We start from the raw sequence: 16,756 nt of genomic DNA, 5'->3' as shown, positions 1-16,756 counted from the left end.
TGCCCATAAAAATAACAACCAGGGCACCCACTCCCGATTAATTTAAGATTAATCTCCTGGATGCTGCTGTTCTGAGCAAACCCAGGAGAAAAGTCACAGTGATTTTAAACTAAATTGTTTTTTATTTCTATTTCTTTGAGCAGTTTGGTTTATTAGTTATAAAAGTATTGGAGATGACTGTTTGGGGCAGATGGAGGCGGGAGGTCATGTGATGAAATCTCCAGGAATATGTCCAAGCAGAGTTGGCAACCCAACTCCCGATCCATCCGCCCCCGCTGGAAGTGCAGACGTTTGCACGGATATCAGGTGAGGACAGGACCGCGCCCTTTGGCCATGACCCCAGCCACCCCCCCACCCCAAGAGAGAGAAAAAGACCAGAAGAAAAAAGGGAGGAAAAATAACAAACGTAAGGAACGGCCCAGGTCAGCTCTTGATTCTGCAGGAAACGAGGAATGAACCTCGGGACTGACCTGTGCAGACACCGTGGGTCTGGGACAAGCACAGGATTCGCCTCACATCCGTGTCCTGCACCGCCACCCAGTGGTGCGCTGTGCAAATGTCACCTCAGACTTCAGAGTACAGAGGAGGCTTACATGGAATGAATGTGCAGCACTGAAACGGCCATTCGGCCCAACAGGTCCATGCTGGTGTTTATTCTCCACACGAGCCTCCTCCCACCATACTTCATCTAACCCTATCAGCATACCCTTCTATTCCTTTCTCCCTCACGTGCTTATCGAGCTTCCCCTTAAATGCATCTGTGCTATTTGCCTCAACTACTTCTTGTGGTAGTAAGTTCCACATTCTAACCAGTTCCTCCTGATTTCCCTATTGGATTTATTAATGACTACCCTATATTTATGTCCACTAGTTTTGGACTCCCCCACAAGTGGAAAAATCGTCTCCCAATGGCTTATAGGAATATTGGAGCAGGAGTAGGCCATTCAGCCCCTCGAGCCTGTTCTGCCATTCAATCAGATCATGGCTGATCTGTATCTTGGATTGAGTGAGGAATTATCACCTCTGCTACGGTCGTGCGGCCCCGTTGTGTCCTCACGAGTGACCTCAATCCGCTCGCCTGGGAAGCACAGCTTTTTAAAAAAAAATATCAAGCGAATAGGTTGCCAGTCCCAAATCATTTCAGGATCAATCAGAGATGGGGTGGGGGGAGGGGAGAGGGGTTTAAATCCGATGAATGATCCTTTCCCTTGGTTCCAACTTCTCCTCTTAGCCTGGGATGGGGTGGTGAGACTGCAACGATCCACTAGTCACTTTTACACGGCACAATTTGCACGCAGCTCACAACAGTGACCACAAAACACTATAATTGAGTAACTTTTTTTTTCCATTTTCTTTGAATACTTTCATTTATTGGTGATAAAAATATTATAGAATCATAGAAGTTACAACATGGAAACAGGCCCTTCGGCCCAACATGTCCATGTCGCCCAGTTTATACCACTAAGCTAGTCCCAATTTCCTGCACTTGGCCCATATCCCTCTATAGAATCATAGAAGTTACAACAAGAATCATAGAAGTTACAATACTGGAGATGGGCGGGAAAAAAGGCTGCTTCACTGAAAGGCAAGGTTAATCCAATCGGCTAACAAAGAGACTGTTCCCTTTCCAACTGGCTGTGAGAAGGCAGTGCGTCTGAAGGATGGACCAATGGCGGGAGTGTGGGGCGGTTTGAGGCGGGAGGTCATGTGATGAAACCTCCAGGAATAGACCCAACCAGAGTTGGCAACCCGAGCCCATCCCCTCCTAGCCCAATTTTCTCCCCTTTCCTAAATGAAGGTGTCGACTCGAGCTGAAGGTACGGCTCCGTGTGCGAGGCTAGACAGCGAGTGCCAGTGGGCTATTCAACTGTGGAAAGCAGGTGGTTCAGATCAGTTAACTCCAGGGACTGAACAGGAGGTTTTCCCCACTGTACGGCTTGGTGCCTCTGTAAGCTAGGCAACCGGGGGTGGGGGAGCACTGTAGGAACTTGGGAAGGTATAGGACCAGAAAATCCCCAGAGTTAAGTGAAAAACACTGCTGTCATTCCACTATGAATGTTGTGAATTGATCCAAGCTTTCTACGGGACTGTTAACCGCACAGCAGGAATGTGATAAAGATGGAGAGACAGCGGCGTCAGGAGAGGAGAGGCAAGAACTGGGATGGGGAGGTGGTGGAATGTATATGAATTAAGCTTAAGAAAAAAACCCAGAAAACTATTTTCCAACAATTTCCACGTGGATGTTCTTCAAACCCAAGCCGTGCCATGGACCCCTGGTCTTACCTTGCTGACCAGCTCGATGAGGTCCGCTGGGGCAAGTCCGTCGTACAGTCCAGAAAAGATGGGGACCGCTATGACGATGTAGCTCACGATACTGCCCAGGTAATCAAATATGTTTACCCCAACTGAGGAACGAGAGAGAAACATATTAACCAGGAGTTAAAAAGGAGGGAACATCGGGAGGTCACATGCGAAGTTATTTATTCTTGGTATGTGTCAGACACCATTACATAGAATTTACAGCACAGAAACAGGCCATTCGGCCCAACAGGTCGATGCTGGTGTTTATGCTCCACATGAGCCTCCTCCCTCCCGACTTCATCTCACCCTATCAGGGTATCCTTCTATCCCTTTCTCCCTCATGTACTTATCTAGCTTCCCCTTAAATGCATCCAAGGCTGTTAGGGCTGCATTTATTGCCCAACCCTCAATCCCCGAGTGAATACTGGTCACTTGGGCAAGGTACTGGAGGGTGCTGTCCAAATATCAGAGAGGGCAGCGAAAATGGGGGATAACATTAGCAAAATAAAACGTTAGGGGAGACTTTATTTTGGGGATAGGGATGGTGTGAAAGGTTTGGTCAAAATTACCCAACTCGCACCCCACAGCCCCCCCACCTTAGAAATGATACGCAGCTGGGAGGGAATAATCACTAAAATATTTTACTAGTGCATTGTCACAGGGACTTATTAGGAAAAGGCGGTGGGAAAGTGAGCAGAGACGGTGCAATTCCGCACCTAGACTTTCTTCAGCATGACCCCGGATAGCGCCCCGTGTACTCAATATAAAACTACCGCGCCCCGTGCCCTCACCGCGGACCCGCGCGCCCCGCGCCCTCACCCCGGACCCCCGCGCCCTCACCCCGGACCCCCGCGCCCTCACCCCGGACCCCCGCGCCCTCACCCCGGACCCCCGCGCCCTCACCCCGGACCCCCGCGCCCTCACCCCGGACCCCCGCGCCCTCACCCCGGACCCCCGCGCCCTCACCCCGGACCCCCGCGCCCTCACCCCGGACCCCCGCGCCCTCACCCCGGACCCCCGCGCCCTCACCCCGGACCCCCGCGCCCTCACCCCGGACCCCCGCGCCCTCACCCCGTGTACTCACTGTACAGCCACAGCTCCCGGTTCATTAGCTCTCTCTGTGTTTGCAACAGGTCCTGCAGTCTCCAGTTGGTCCTCATGTGCTCCACTCTCCCTGCTCTGTAACCACACACACATCACAACAAATCATTTCAGAAGATATAACTTAAGGAGCCTCCTTCTCACATCTCAAGGGTTCGTAATCATCACCCCTCTCCCACACACCCCCTCCCCGTCCACACCCTCTCCCCATTTACACCTCCGACAGTGATGCTCCTCACTATGGTAAGATCAGCCGATCGTCCCTCTCACATGAAAACATTTTACCAGTTCCCGTGGAACTTCACAACAGGACAAGATCTAATTGGGGAATATGCGAACTCTAACAGCCCAGTCCAGGGGCAGAACCTGGACCTCCTGATCTGTGTGGCTCAGTTCCACACTGGTTGGCACATTTACCATGACAGCAATAGGGAGCCCTGCTGTCAGCCCCCCTTCATAAGGAGAGAACCCTTTGATCAGCCCCCTTTAAATGGGGAGAGCACTCCCATCTGCCCTCCTTTAAAAGGGGAGCCCTTCCATCCGCCCCCCCCCCTTTAAAACACTTAGAATGACATTATCTGCTAATTTTTAAAAATATTTTTGACTTTAGACCACTTAGGAGGGATGGGATAGTGTGAGGAGTTGATCTAACACTATATAAATGGTCTCACACTACGGACATTCCCCCCATGCATTCCCTTTAATCTCTCCACATCTCCTAACATATGCACATCTGCACTTGTACCACTAGAGGACAGTAGGCAGCCTCTCTGATCTCAGTACCAGTCGCTGCCACTGTTAAAGATACATCTCTGGTTATAAAATGTAATAGTCATTTTAAATAAATTCCCTATTGGATGCTCCCTCTCTGCTACAAAACACAAACCTAATAACTGACCAGGGTGTTCCCACCCCTAGATTTACTGTGCAAACTCAGTCACCTCACCCACAGCAACCGTCGTCCTATAAACAATGCCTCTGTGCACACACTCCCAAACTCCCCACTGCTGGACTATAAGATCAGATTAATAGGCAACAGAACAACGTACACCCCAAAAAACAATCCTCCTCGTCTAAATCGACAGAGAGTCAATACAGAGAAGCTTTGTTGCATAAACTTGGCTTCTATACCCTTGGAGTAGAGGAGATTGAGAGGTGATCTGATCGAGGTGTTTAAAATGTTAAAAAGATTCGATAGGGTCGATATAGAGAAACTATTTCCTCTGATGGGGGAAATCAAGAACGAGGGGGACATAATCTTAAAATTAGAGCCAGGCAGTTTAGGAAAGAAATCAGGAAGCATTTTTTTCCCACACAAAGGGAAGTGGAGATCTGGAAAACTCTCCCCCAAAAGGCTGTGGATGTTGGGACAGTCGGAGCTTTCAAGACTGGGAATGATAGACTTTTGTTGGGTGAGGGTATCAAGGGAAGCGGAGCTACGGCGGGTAAATGGAGTTGAGGTACAGACCAGCCATGATCTCACTGAATGGGGGAGCAGGCTCGAGGGGCTGAATGGCCTACCCCTGTTCCCATCTTCTTCAGCTAAACACTGCGACCAAAGTCCCTGCACTTCCAGAGTAATCCAGTGTGTGTGAAGTGCCGATGTTTGAGAGATGTGCTGTGGTGCTACCTCAGACGGTTTCATTTTTTAAATGGGCAATAAACGATTAGCACAGGAGATGGTGCAGCCAGAGCTGGGTGGGCACTGGCCCCAGTGAACGATAATGTGCCCACCATGGATACAAACAAGAGTTTTTCCGATTTCACAACTTTTTTCTTTTTGATATATAATTTGTTCTCGGGACACGGGTAACTGGAAAGGCCGCATTTATTCCCCACCGCTAGTTGTTCTGACCTAGGTGCTACCCACCGTGTACTTCACCCCCTCTGAAGATTTCAGCCCCCTCCCCCATTCCGATGAGGCAGATTTCTGCTCGTGCCCCCCCCCCCCAACCCCGCCCAAAAGAGCACTAAGCAGCAAGTCATGGATAGCATTCAATTCCACCCTCACCCACCCCCTCCGCCTTCCCTCCTCCCCACCAGCTGCAGTTCACCCACTGACTGCCGATCCCTTCTTTCCCAATCCCCCCCACCCACTGGCTGCATATCCCTCTCGTAGGCAACCCCTACCCTGCGTCAGTCCCCTTTTTAACAGTAATGTATTCCCCCCCCCACACAATGGCTGGCTGACCCATGCCTCAATTACCCCACCCCCATTGATCGGAATTCCCTTTCCTCAGTACTCCCTTCCTTTTTCCCCCCTCCCCTCCCCCACACGCCTTCCCACCCACCCTTATTTGCCTCCTCCTCTCGCTCGACCTGAAAATTTCACATTGGTCTCGACTACCCAAGTGCACTGCCAGAGGAGGTCGGCTAGTGCAAGTAAAAAAAAAACCTGCTCTTTGAGTGTGAGCCCACAGCAGCCACCTTCATCAGAAGAAAACGATGGTACTGCTGGTAGCACTCGCGCCTCTGGAGGTCATGGGTTCAAATCCCACTTCAGGGACTGGAGCCCAAAATCCAGGCTGACACTTCCAGTGCAGTACTGAGGGAGTGCTGCACTGTCAGAGGTGCCGTCTTCTGGATGAGACGTTAAACCGAGACCCCGCCTGCCCTCTCAGGTGGATGTAAAAGATCCCATGGCGCTATTCGAAGAAGAGCAGGGGAGTTCTCCCCGGTGTGGCGGCCGATATTTAATTGCTCAACCAACATCACTGAAACAGATTACCCGGTCATTTATCTCATTGCTGTTTGTGGGATCTTGCTGTGCGCAAATTGGCTGCCGCGTTTCCTACATTACAACCGTGACCACACTTCAACAAAGTACTTCATTGGCTGTAAAGCGCTTTGGAACGTCCTGAGGTGGTGAAAAGCCCGATATAAATGCAAGCTCTTTCTTTCTAACATCTCGTGTTTTCAAAACAGCATCCAAGCTCTTAAATACGCGCTGCAGGATGGAGTGACAGTGTACTTTTAAGGATAATGACTACAGAAACCCGCTGACTTACGGCCCTGTGCCCTTACCTGTAGAAAGCTGCTGACTCGGCATTAACGCGGATCTGCATGTGCTTGAACCTGTACGGGAGAGAGGCAGGAAGAGGTTAGAATGCTCCGTCCGTAGCCAGTTGCAAAATCCCCTCATTTGGAGACTCAAAACACCCATAGAAAACTCCCACTTCTTTTGGGCCATGTCCCATCCCCGACCAGAACGATGGGTGGGTTACCAGCTACATCTCCGATATCGCTGCATTTCTGCCAGCCTGAGCAGGGTATTAAAGGGGAAGTGCATTCCACCGTCAACTGAGGCAAAATCATTTACTATTAAAGGGGAAGTGCATTCCACTGTCAACTGAGGCCAAATCATTTACTATTAAAGGGGAAGTGCATTCCACTGTCAACTGAGGCCAAATCATTTACTATTAAAGGGGACGTGCATTCCACCGTCAACTGAGGCCAAATCATTTACTATTAAAGGGGAAGTGCATTCCACCGTCAACTGAGGCAAAATCATTTACTATTAAAGGGGAAGTGCATTCCACCGTCAACTGAGGCAAAATCATTTACTATTAAGGGGAAGTGCATTCCACCGTCAACTGAGGCAAAATCATTTACTATTAAAGGGGAAGTGCATTCCACCATCAACTGAGGCAAAATCATTTATTATTAAAGGGGAAGTGCATTCCACCATCAAATGAGGTAAAATCATTTACTATTAAAGGGTAAGTAAGACCAGCTAACTCAGCACAAACTGGGGCTTGAACCTGGGACTTCCTGTTCTGTAAGGTTCAGTACTAATCCGGCCTACGCCTTTACCCACTAGGTCATTAAGGAGCTCATGTTTTGTTTTTAATATCTTTTTTTTAAAAACAGGAACCATTGGCCTAAAGTTGAGTTATTTATGAACTACCCAGAAAAGGTCCAACTCAGATCCTTCATGCAACATCAACAACTGTAGCACCTTTAACGTAGTGAAAATTCCCAAGGCGCTTCACAGGAGCGGTTATCAAACAAAATTTAACACCAAGCCACATAAGGAGATATTAAGACAGGTGACCAAAAGCTTGGCCAGAGGTAGGTTTTAAGGAGCGTCTTATAGGAGGAGAGAGGTAGAGAGGCGGAGGGGTTTAGGGATGGAATTCCTGAGCTTAGGGCCTAGGCAGCTGGAAGCACGGCCACCAATAGTGGGGTGATGAAAATCAGGGATGCGCAAGAGGCCAAAACTGGAGGAGTGCAGAGGTCTTGGAGGGTCGTAGGGCTGGAGGAGGTCACGGAGATAGATCAGTGTTCAAGCCCATTAACTGAATTACACCAATTGAAAAAATCTCTCATTTTTATCACTAAGCGCTGGTGATTTTGTCTGGGGGGTTGGGGGGGGGGGGGGTGAGACACATTTCCCCTCCCCCGTCAACTCAGTCACAGGGCAGACTGGAAACATCCACTGAAAGTTTCTTAGTCTGCTCTGCCCTTTCCTCTCCCCACTGCCCCCAGCAGAGTTGGTAGCCGGGTTTGGGGGAGGGGGTAAGAAACCGAATGAGGGACAAAAGCAGAATTTTAAAATTCTCACCTGAAGTCTCCCTCCAGCTTCTCCTGTTGAACGAGGGTTGACACAATTGGCCCCATCAGAATCTTGTTGACTATGGAGCCGATTATGAAGTAAATGAAGATGCTGGTGGGGCCCAGCCAGCCTGTACTGAAAACAGACAAGACATTTCATTGGCTCAAAACCAGTGGCATTGAAAGAACTTCATAAAGAGGACCTGACACAAAACCTAGGAATAGAATAGGCCCAGGGCAAGAACTAAAAACCCATTTAAACACAGGGAGTCGAGCTTTACTTTCCCCAGAGCGAGTCATCTTAAGATAAGTTTTAAAGTCTCATTTGCAACGAGCGAGAATGGACAGGTCTGCCCAGTCCTGAAGGAGCCAAGACACAACTCTCTCATTCAGGCCCCCTCTCCCTGCGTTACCTGTAAAAACACTGGTAAGTGTAATAGGCCACGGTGAACGGTGAGATGATGAGGTTACTGGCCATTGTGCTCAACCCTCTGCAGAACCGCTCCACATCCTGGCTGATACGCTGGTCCCTGTAAAACACACCAACAGCTTCATGCAGGTAGGTCACAGCCAGCCCACTCAGGCTGTCATCCAAAGTCAGGGTTCGGAGGAGTGTTTAAACCCATTCATCGTTCTCTCATGGGTCGTGGAGTCCTTTGAACCCCTTGGTCAGATTCCAGCCTGTAATTCACTCACAGGTAACCATTATTCTATATATAAACAATCTGAACCCCTCGATTAGGTTCTAAACTCTAACTCACTGCTTGGTATCCATTATATTCGCTGTGTAAACCATTCACAAACTGGCTTCCTACCACAGTGAGACTTAAAACAGAAAGTATTCAATTGGCTGTAAACGCTTAGGGACGTCCAGACGTCATGAATGGTGCTATATAAATGCAAGTTCTTTCTTTCATCCCAAGTTGTTCCCCTGCTCCCCCCAAAAGGTACTGACTGCTGGGTGGAGCAATGGTTCAATTGGCACCAATTCAGTCATTTGCTCAAGTGGCCATTCTGCATTTGGGCCTGGCCACCCGAGCCAGCCAAGCTTGACATGGTCCCCACCCAATGTCTCGTACCCACCTTCCATCAGCCATGGGGAACCATGGGTGGTCGACACCCAAAACCAGGATAATTTATCTGTAACTATTCCATTTGTTAGTGCGGGGCAGCAGGTCAAAATATCAAATGACATTAAAAAGGATTAAATAAAATTGCTGTTTGAACAGACATGTGACCTCGTGAAGTCACAAGTCATTAAGCATTACTCTGGATTTATGAATTAACTTATTCCGGGGGGGGGGGGAGCAGGAGGGAGGCAAGAGACAGGATGTCACCACATGGGATTCTGATACATGTCACTTCAGAATTGGCCGATGTGGAGCCCAGAACAGACTGTCTACCAACAGGGAAGTGATGGATGGAACCCAGACACCCAGGGAGTGGGAGACCAAGCAGCTCATTTCTGCCAATTTATTCCTTTGTTCTGGCCAATATTTATCCCTCAATCAACATCACTAAAACAGATTATCTAGTCATTATCATGTTTCTGTTTGTGGGACGTTGCTGTGTGCAAATTGGTTGCTGCATTTCCTACATTACAACAATGGCTAAGCTTCAAAAGTACTTCATTGTCTGTAAAGCGTTTGGGAGTCCCGAGGTCCTGAAAGGCACGATATAAATGCCAATTCTTTCTTTTTTTCCCATCCGAGTGCAAAGAATGTACAGCACAGAAACAGGCCATTCGGCCCAACAGGTCCACGCTGGCATTTATGCTCCACGTGAGACCCCCCACTCTTCTTCATCTAACCCTATCAGCATATCCTTCAATTCCCTTCTCCCTCGTGTGTTTATCTAGCTTCCCCTTAAATGTATTTGTGCTAGTCGCCTCAACTACTCCTAGTGGTAGTGAGTTCCAAATTCTAACCACTCTTTGGGTAAAGAAGTTTCTCCTGAATTCCCTATTGGATTTATTAGTGACTATCTTATATTTATGGCCCCGAGCTCTGGTCTCTCCCGCAAGTGGAAACACCTTCTCCACGTCTACCCTATCAAACCCTTTCATAATCTTAAAGACCTCTATCAGGTCACCCCTCAGTCTTCGCTTTTCTAGAGAAAAGAGCCCCAGCCTGCTCAATCTTTCCTGGTAGGTATAACCTCTCAGATCTGGTATCAACCTGGTAAATCTCTTTTTTGGACTTTCTCCACTTGCTGGGATTAGAGTTCCACAAATGTCAAGCACCCTCCAGTACTTTGCCTAAGTGGTTATCCTTCACTTGAACCTAGACAGCGAGTCGTGGTCCCCAAATAGGGGAGGGGGTTGGGAAAAAAAGGAATAAATCACAGCCAATCCTGATTCACTCAACTGAGCCACTGGAGCAAACCCCCCCGCCGGCACCATCACCACCCGCCCGCCCCATCTCCCCCCGCAACATCACCACCCGCCCGCCCCATCTCCCCCCGCACCATCACCATCTCCCCCCGCGGCCCCCCCATCTCCCCCCGCACCATCACCATCACCATCTCCCCCCGCGGCCCCCCCATCTCCCCCCGCGACCCCACCACCCCGTTCCCCCCCGCACATCACCCCATACCCCATCCCTCCCTGAACCCCACCACCCCATCTCCCATGCATCCCCACATCCCCACCCCCCCCAGCGCTCCCACCCCCCCTTAAAATGAAAAATCTTGAAATTAGGGAAGAGCTAACACCAGGCTGATGCCACCTACGGGTTATCCAGGTCGTCGCGGAACACGTTTAGAGTGTAGTAAACTTTCCTCTTGAAGTAGGACTTGTGCAGGTCCATGGTCAGACTCTGCCTCCACCTTACGTACATCAAACTCGAGATGAACTGGTCAAAGCTCTTCAACTGAAAGAGAAAACCCATCACTGGAGTTTAAAAAAAAACCAAACAAACCTGTAACAGTCACTCCCTGACATCACAAGATGCACAGCCAAGGAACCATTTTCCTTGCACTTCCATTTTGTTCTGATGTTGTTGCCCACCCCGGTTGTCCCCTTGAAACCAGGAGGTGCACAGCTTCGGTAGGGGGTTGGGATGGGGGCGGCAGACAGGAGCTATATTTGTCAGCAACCAACCTGAAAGGAAATAGGTCTGAAAAATGATTGGGTAGTTGGAAAGGGGCAAGAAGAGAGCAGGTTGGACCTCTTGTACTTTGTGTCATTCACTCATAACGCAGCTTCGACACTGACTGTGCAAACACCTACAGCCAAGAACATCCCATCCTGATACATTAAAGAAGGAAGCAAGAGACGGCGGTAAAGAAAAAGCAGAACAAATAAAATATAGATATCGGCTGTTAAATGCCCTTTTGGCTGTCAGTGTGATGGATTTGGGCTCCATCCACAATCAAGTTATTTTGATCTCAGAAAAATGGTTTGAGTACTAGTAAAAAGTTAAGCACTGCATTTTCTTGTTCTGTTGATTTACTCTGCTTCTATACAAATTTATGTCTAGCAATAAATTTTACTTGTAGTTTTAGTCTGAACCACATTCTGTCAGCATGGTGTTTTACCATCTATCAGAGGGAACAGTTGGCATCCCAATAAATTTCCCAGTGTGTAACTCAAGGGTGGGGTGATAGTCAGTACTGTGGCACATTAACCCATTTACTCCACACGAAGTTCCATATTTTGTCCACGGAAACTGCCTTATTCCTAAAAGCATGAGTAAATGCAAGAAGCCTAAATTATAACCATCAATTCCTGATCCTTGTAGACTCTAAAACAATGTGACCTTAAGTATCAGTTTGGCTCAGTTGGGAGCACTTTGGTCCAAGTCAAAATGTTGTAGATTCAAGACCCACTCCAGGACTTGAACACGTAATCTGGGTGAACACTTCAGTGCAGTACTGAGGGAGTGCTGACTTGTTGGAGGTGACGTCTTTCAAGTGAAACGTTAAACCAAGGTCCCGTCTGTCTCTTCAGGGGGATGTAAAAGATCCCAAGGCATTATTTGAAGAGCACAGAGTTCTCCCGGTGACTTGGCCAAAAACTAACACGAGCAAAGTAGATCATCTCGTCTTCTATCTCACTTGCTGCTCATGGGACCTTGCTGTGCCTAAAATGGCTACCATGTTTACATTGCAAACACATTTGATTGGTTGTGAAGCACTTTCGGGTACCCTGAGGACATGAAAGGCACAATGTAAATATAAGTCCTTTCTTACAAAGAATATAAGTTGCGAAGGAATGTGATAGTTTAACAGAATAGGAGGAAGAATATATATTTTTTTCCCCTTCTCTTCTCCTCAAGGCGTTGACTCATTGCCGGGGTACAATTTCAGAGCACTGGGAGCCATCTGGTACCTAGCCCAAGTGGCCATTCTTCATGTATGAGTCTAGATAATCTGTGTCATCTCACTATTTGACCATGTGGAGAGGCGTAACAGAGGGTTGTTAAGATCTGGAATGCATTACCTGAAAGGGTGGTGGAAGCAGATTCAATAGGAACTTTCAAAAGGCAATTGGGCATGTACTTGAAGAGGGCTAATTTGCAGGGTTTGGGAAAAAAGCTGGTACGTGGGACTAAATTGGACAGCTCTTTCAAAGAGCTGGCACCAGGCATGACGGGCCGAATGGCCTCCTTCTGTGCTGTAAGACTCTATGATTATGGACAAGTGACCAGGTCAGCAGTGGGACCCTTGTCTGATTTTTCCCTTCTCTCACTCGAGCATATTGACACCAATTATAGCTCTGCTAATATTGTCCCAGCTGAGATTAGCAGTACAATGTGGATAAATGTGAAGTTATCCACTTCGGAAGGAAAAACAGAAAGGCAGAGTATTATTTAAATGGTGATAGATTGGGGAACGTTGATGTACAAAGGCACCTGGGTGTCCTTGTACACCAGTCACTGAAAGCAAACATGCAGGTGCAGCAAGCAGTTAGGAAGGCAAATGGTATGTTGGCCTTCATTGCAAGAGGATTTGAGTACAGGAGCAAGGATGTCTTACTGCAGTTATACAGGGCCTTGGTGAGACCTGGAATATTGTGCACAGTTTTGGTCTCCTTACCTAAGAAAGGATATACTTGCCATCGAGGGAGTGCAGCGAAGGTTCACCAGACTGATTCCTGAGATCGCAGGACTGTGGTATAAGGAGAGATTGGGTTGACTCGGCCTGTATTCACTCGAGTTTAGAAGAATGAGAGGGGATCTCATTGAAACGTATAAAATTCTGACAGGGCAAGACAGACTGGATGCAGGGAGGATGATTCTCTTGGCTGGGGGGGGTCCAGAACGAGGGATCACAGTCTCAGGATACGGGGTAGGACATTTAGAACTGAGATGAGGAGAAATTTCTTCACTCAGAGGGTGGTGAACCTGTGGAATTCTCTACCACAGAAGGCTGTGGAGGCCTAGTCACTAAATACATTTAAGAAGGAGCTAGATAGATTTCTAGACACAAAAGGCATCAAGGGGTATGGGGAGAGAGCGGGAATATGGTATTGAGATAGAGGATCAGCCATAATCATATTGAATGGGGGAGCAGGCTCAAAGGGCCGAATGGCCCACTCCTGCTCCTATTTTCTATGTTTCTAATAGCAGAGAGAAATGTGGGGCCTTTCTGGTCTGCATTGGTGTCGTTGCCACAAAGGGTGTGCATTAGCCACTGAGCCATCAGGGTCACCCCACAATGACCTTATATTTATTTATCGGGCCTCCCTGCTCTCTTTCAGGGTGGGTATGTCGCTTCACTTAGAAAATACCGACTTCAATCACTTACCACAGAGTTGGCCACGATCAGGCAGATGGCCACGATGGTGAGCTCTCTAAAACCAACCAGGTCTTTGTTACCCAGAACTTTGAAGAAGTGGCTTGGAACAATTCCCACCTGATAAATCACCAGCTGCTCTGTAAAGGAATAAACAAAACATTTATACCAGGTCCGCTCAGCCTACCCTCATCAGTCCGCTTGGCTGGATGACTCACCTCCAAAACTCGGTGATGAGACCACTCGGTCCATCGTGCCTGTGCCAGCTCTTTGAAAGAGCATTCCAATTAGTCCCATGGCCCTGCAAATTTTTCCGTTTCAAGTGAGTATCCAATTCCCTTTTGGGCTGGGCATTCAGACCAGGAAGGTACCAGCTATGATCCCAGGTCTGTCCTGAGTTAGCTGATCGGAGCCTGGACACGCTCAGGGCACCACAGCTTCCTACAGTTTACCTGGGTTAACAAAGAGGGAAACTGGATAGGGTCCCTACACCTGATCACTATCCAACGACCCTGATGGAAGAGAGTGGGTGAGAGTGTGGACATCACTCACTATCAAGGCTCAGTCATTAACAATAACGGTTTGAGGTACTGGAGACTACGTCAGTGTGAGGGAGGGGGAGAAAGTCGGAGGAAGAAAGTAAATGAGAAATATCACAGATCAGGCATTCCATACAACTGGAGGGCTGTGGAGGCGATTCTACAAACACAAACAGAATTACAGAAGCGAGGAAGCTTTGAAAAGCTTGTCGTAGTTTTACCGTCGTTCAGTCCCTGCGGGTGTGACCAGGATAAAATGCAGCCAACGATTCAGCCACACCCACATGACAGACTGCCAGCTTTGAAAGTTGGACTTCACGTGCTGCACTGACACGGGAAAACAGTTAGAAGTTAGCGATTGATTGCGACTCCCTGAAGTCAAGTGGGGCTGGGGCAGATCAGACTCACCAAGGAGGACGACAGATAGCAGCGTGGCGAACATCAGCACGCTCTGCGACGACCAGGAGGGGAAGAGGATCGCCTGGATGCGGCAGAATCGTCTCACGAACAGAAGGTCTAGCTTCGGCCTGCAAGCACAGAACGCTCTGCTCACAATCGCTGCCCATTAGCTTCTTTGGGTGCAGTTTCCTCCCTCCCGTGGCTCCCTGCACCTTTCCCACCTGCGAGGACAGGCTGGAGGCCTATTGCCAGGCTCCACCGACGTCACTCAGCAGCCACCTGCTGAGCCGGGAGGTTACACAGGGTGTCCGGCCCTCCACTCACTCCCTTCCCACCGCAGCACAGCAGAGATGAGGAAGTGAATGGGAGGTGACCAACCTGACCCGGCTTCTCGTTACTCCATGGGGCAGGGTATTGGGAGTGCCATCATCACCATGCCAGTCTAATTGGCATTTCTTTCTTCTAGATACAGCTGATTGCCTAAACCACACAGGAAATAAACAAGGGGATTTAAAAAAAAAAATCAACATACACCTTGCTTGACTGATTCCCTAAGGCCTCAGGGGGTGAACGCATCTCATGGTTTGGTACTGAGCCATACAGATCAGCAAAGACTAGAACACAAGAACATAAGAAATAGGAGCAGGAGTCGACCATACGGCCCCTCGAGCCTGCTCCGCCATTCAATCAGATCACGGCTGATCTTCGACCTCAACTCCACTTTCCTGCCCGATCCCCATAAACCATGACTCTCCTAATGTCCAAAAATCTATCAATCTCAATCTTGAACATACTCAATGACCGAGCATCCACGGCCCTCTGGGGTAGAGAATTCCAAAGATTCACAACCCTCTGAGGGAAGAAATGTTTCCTCATCTCAGTCCTAAATGACCGACCCCTTATCCTGAGACTATGCCCTATAGTTCTAGACTCTCCAGCCAGGGGAAACAGCCTCTCAGCATCTACCCTGTTAAGCCCTCTAAGAATGTTATACATTTCAATGAGGTCACCTCTCACTCTTCTAAACTCCAGAGAATATAGGTCCATTCTATTCAATCTCTCCTCATAGGGCAACCCTCTCATCCCAGGAATTACTCCACTGACCCTTTGTTGGACCCCCTCTAAGGCAAGTATATCCTTCCTTAGATAACGAGACCAAAACTGTATGCAGTACTCCAGCTGTGGTCTCACCAGAGCCCTGTATAATTGCAGCAAGACCTGCAACCTCCTTGTAATAAAGGCTAACACACCACTTGCTGTCCTAATTGCTTGCTGTACCTGCATGTTAACTTTCTGTGATTCCTGAGTGCTGACTGAGCTGATCTCAGCCAGGGGCAGTGGAAGAGATGCTTCAACTGGTTTCAATGTCCTCAGGTTAAAGGTCAGGGCAAACCAACCAAGCCTGATCGAACCCAGCATCTCCTGCTGGCTTGCGTGCATCGGCAGGGGCAGGATCAGGCTGGTCTGTGACGTCTCCCACAGTCGAATAGCACATTGACACTCACTGATAAAGAATTACCCCTTTGGTCTGCGGGTGCCGGTGGAACTTCATCCTGGCACAGGGGAGGGGAGGGGAGGGGGGGCAGTGGGGAGAATGGATGCAAGAGAGAAAAAGGGGGTCAATTGGTTGAATGTGGCAACATCAGCAGAGGTGGTATATTCACCAAGAGTCAGCTGGCAACACCCCGGTGGGGGGGAGCTGTCCCTGGTTTAATGCTGGCTGCACCATGACATTCATTAAATCGCCGCCTGTCCTACCTGTTGCATTTCTGTTCCTCTTTCCTGCCCGGCCGCCTACACCCTGCCATTGCACCCAGCCCCCGCCGCCCCCCCCGCCCCGCTCCGACCAGCCTGTCGGTCACATGCAGCAAAGGCAGAGTCCCGGGCCTGCGTCTGACGTCACGCGTGGCGCCGGTAGGTTCGGCGCCGCGATGACGCAACACGCAGGGTGCTGGCAGACCGGCGCCATGTTGAAGCCAAGTACTGGCAGAGTGACTGAACATCCCATTGAAAAGGGACAAATGCCCCTGATCCAAGGCCTTACCCCCAGGCCTCAGCTATTATTTCAATTCAAGAGCGAGCTCTTAAATGCTGCTCTCTTTTCCACTTGAATGTACAAATCTTTA

The 16,756-nt window shown here is 49.0% G+C and overlaps 1 protein-coding gene across 1 annotated transcript in view; it reads right to left on the bottom strand.

The window, feature by feature from the left end:
* The window catches only part of abcd4 (ATP-binding cassette, sub-family D (ALD), member 4), a 30,293-nt gene extending 13,831 nt beyond the window's left edge, over positions 1 to 16,462 (bottom strand). Inside the window, exons 1-9 of the mRNA XM_067992184.1 lie at positions 16,389 to 16,462; positions 14,640 to 14,758; positions 13,705 to 13,832; positions 10,687 to 10,826; positions 8,370 to 8,486; positions 7,967 to 8,092; positions 6,427 to 6,477; positions 3,386 to 3,480; positions 2,284 to 2,405 (exon numbers count right to left, since the gene is read on the bottom strand). Of these exons, the coding sequence (XP_067848285.1) occupies positions 2,284 to 2,405; positions 3,386 to 3,480; positions 6,427 to 6,477; positions 7,967 to 8,092; positions 8,370 to 8,486; positions 10,687 to 10,826; positions 13,705 to 13,832; positions 14,640 to 14,758; positions 16,389 to 16,438 (948 nt within the window). The 5' untranslated portion in view covers positions 16,439 to 16,462. The remainder of the gene's footprint in view (positions 1 to 2,283; positions 2,406 to 3,385; positions 3,481 to 6,426; positions 6,478 to 7,966; positions 8,093 to 8,369; positions 8,487 to 10,686; positions 10,827 to 13,704; positions 13,833 to 14,639; positions 14,759 to 16,388) is intronic.
* Positions 16,463 to 16,756: the final 294 nt, after the last annotated feature.

This window comes from Heptranchias perlo, chromosome 10, assembly GCF_035084215.1.
Source record: "Heptranchias perlo isolate sHepPer1 chromosome 10, sHepPer1.hap1, whole genome shotgun sequence".
In the NCBI taxonomy this organism is placed as follows: domain Eukaryota; kingdom Metazoa; phylum Chordata; class Chondrichthyes; order Hexanchiformes; family Hexanchidae; genus Heptranchias; species Heptranchias perlo.
Note: the sequence above shows the minus strand (reverse complement) of the source record. Positions and strands in the feature narration are given on the sequence as shown.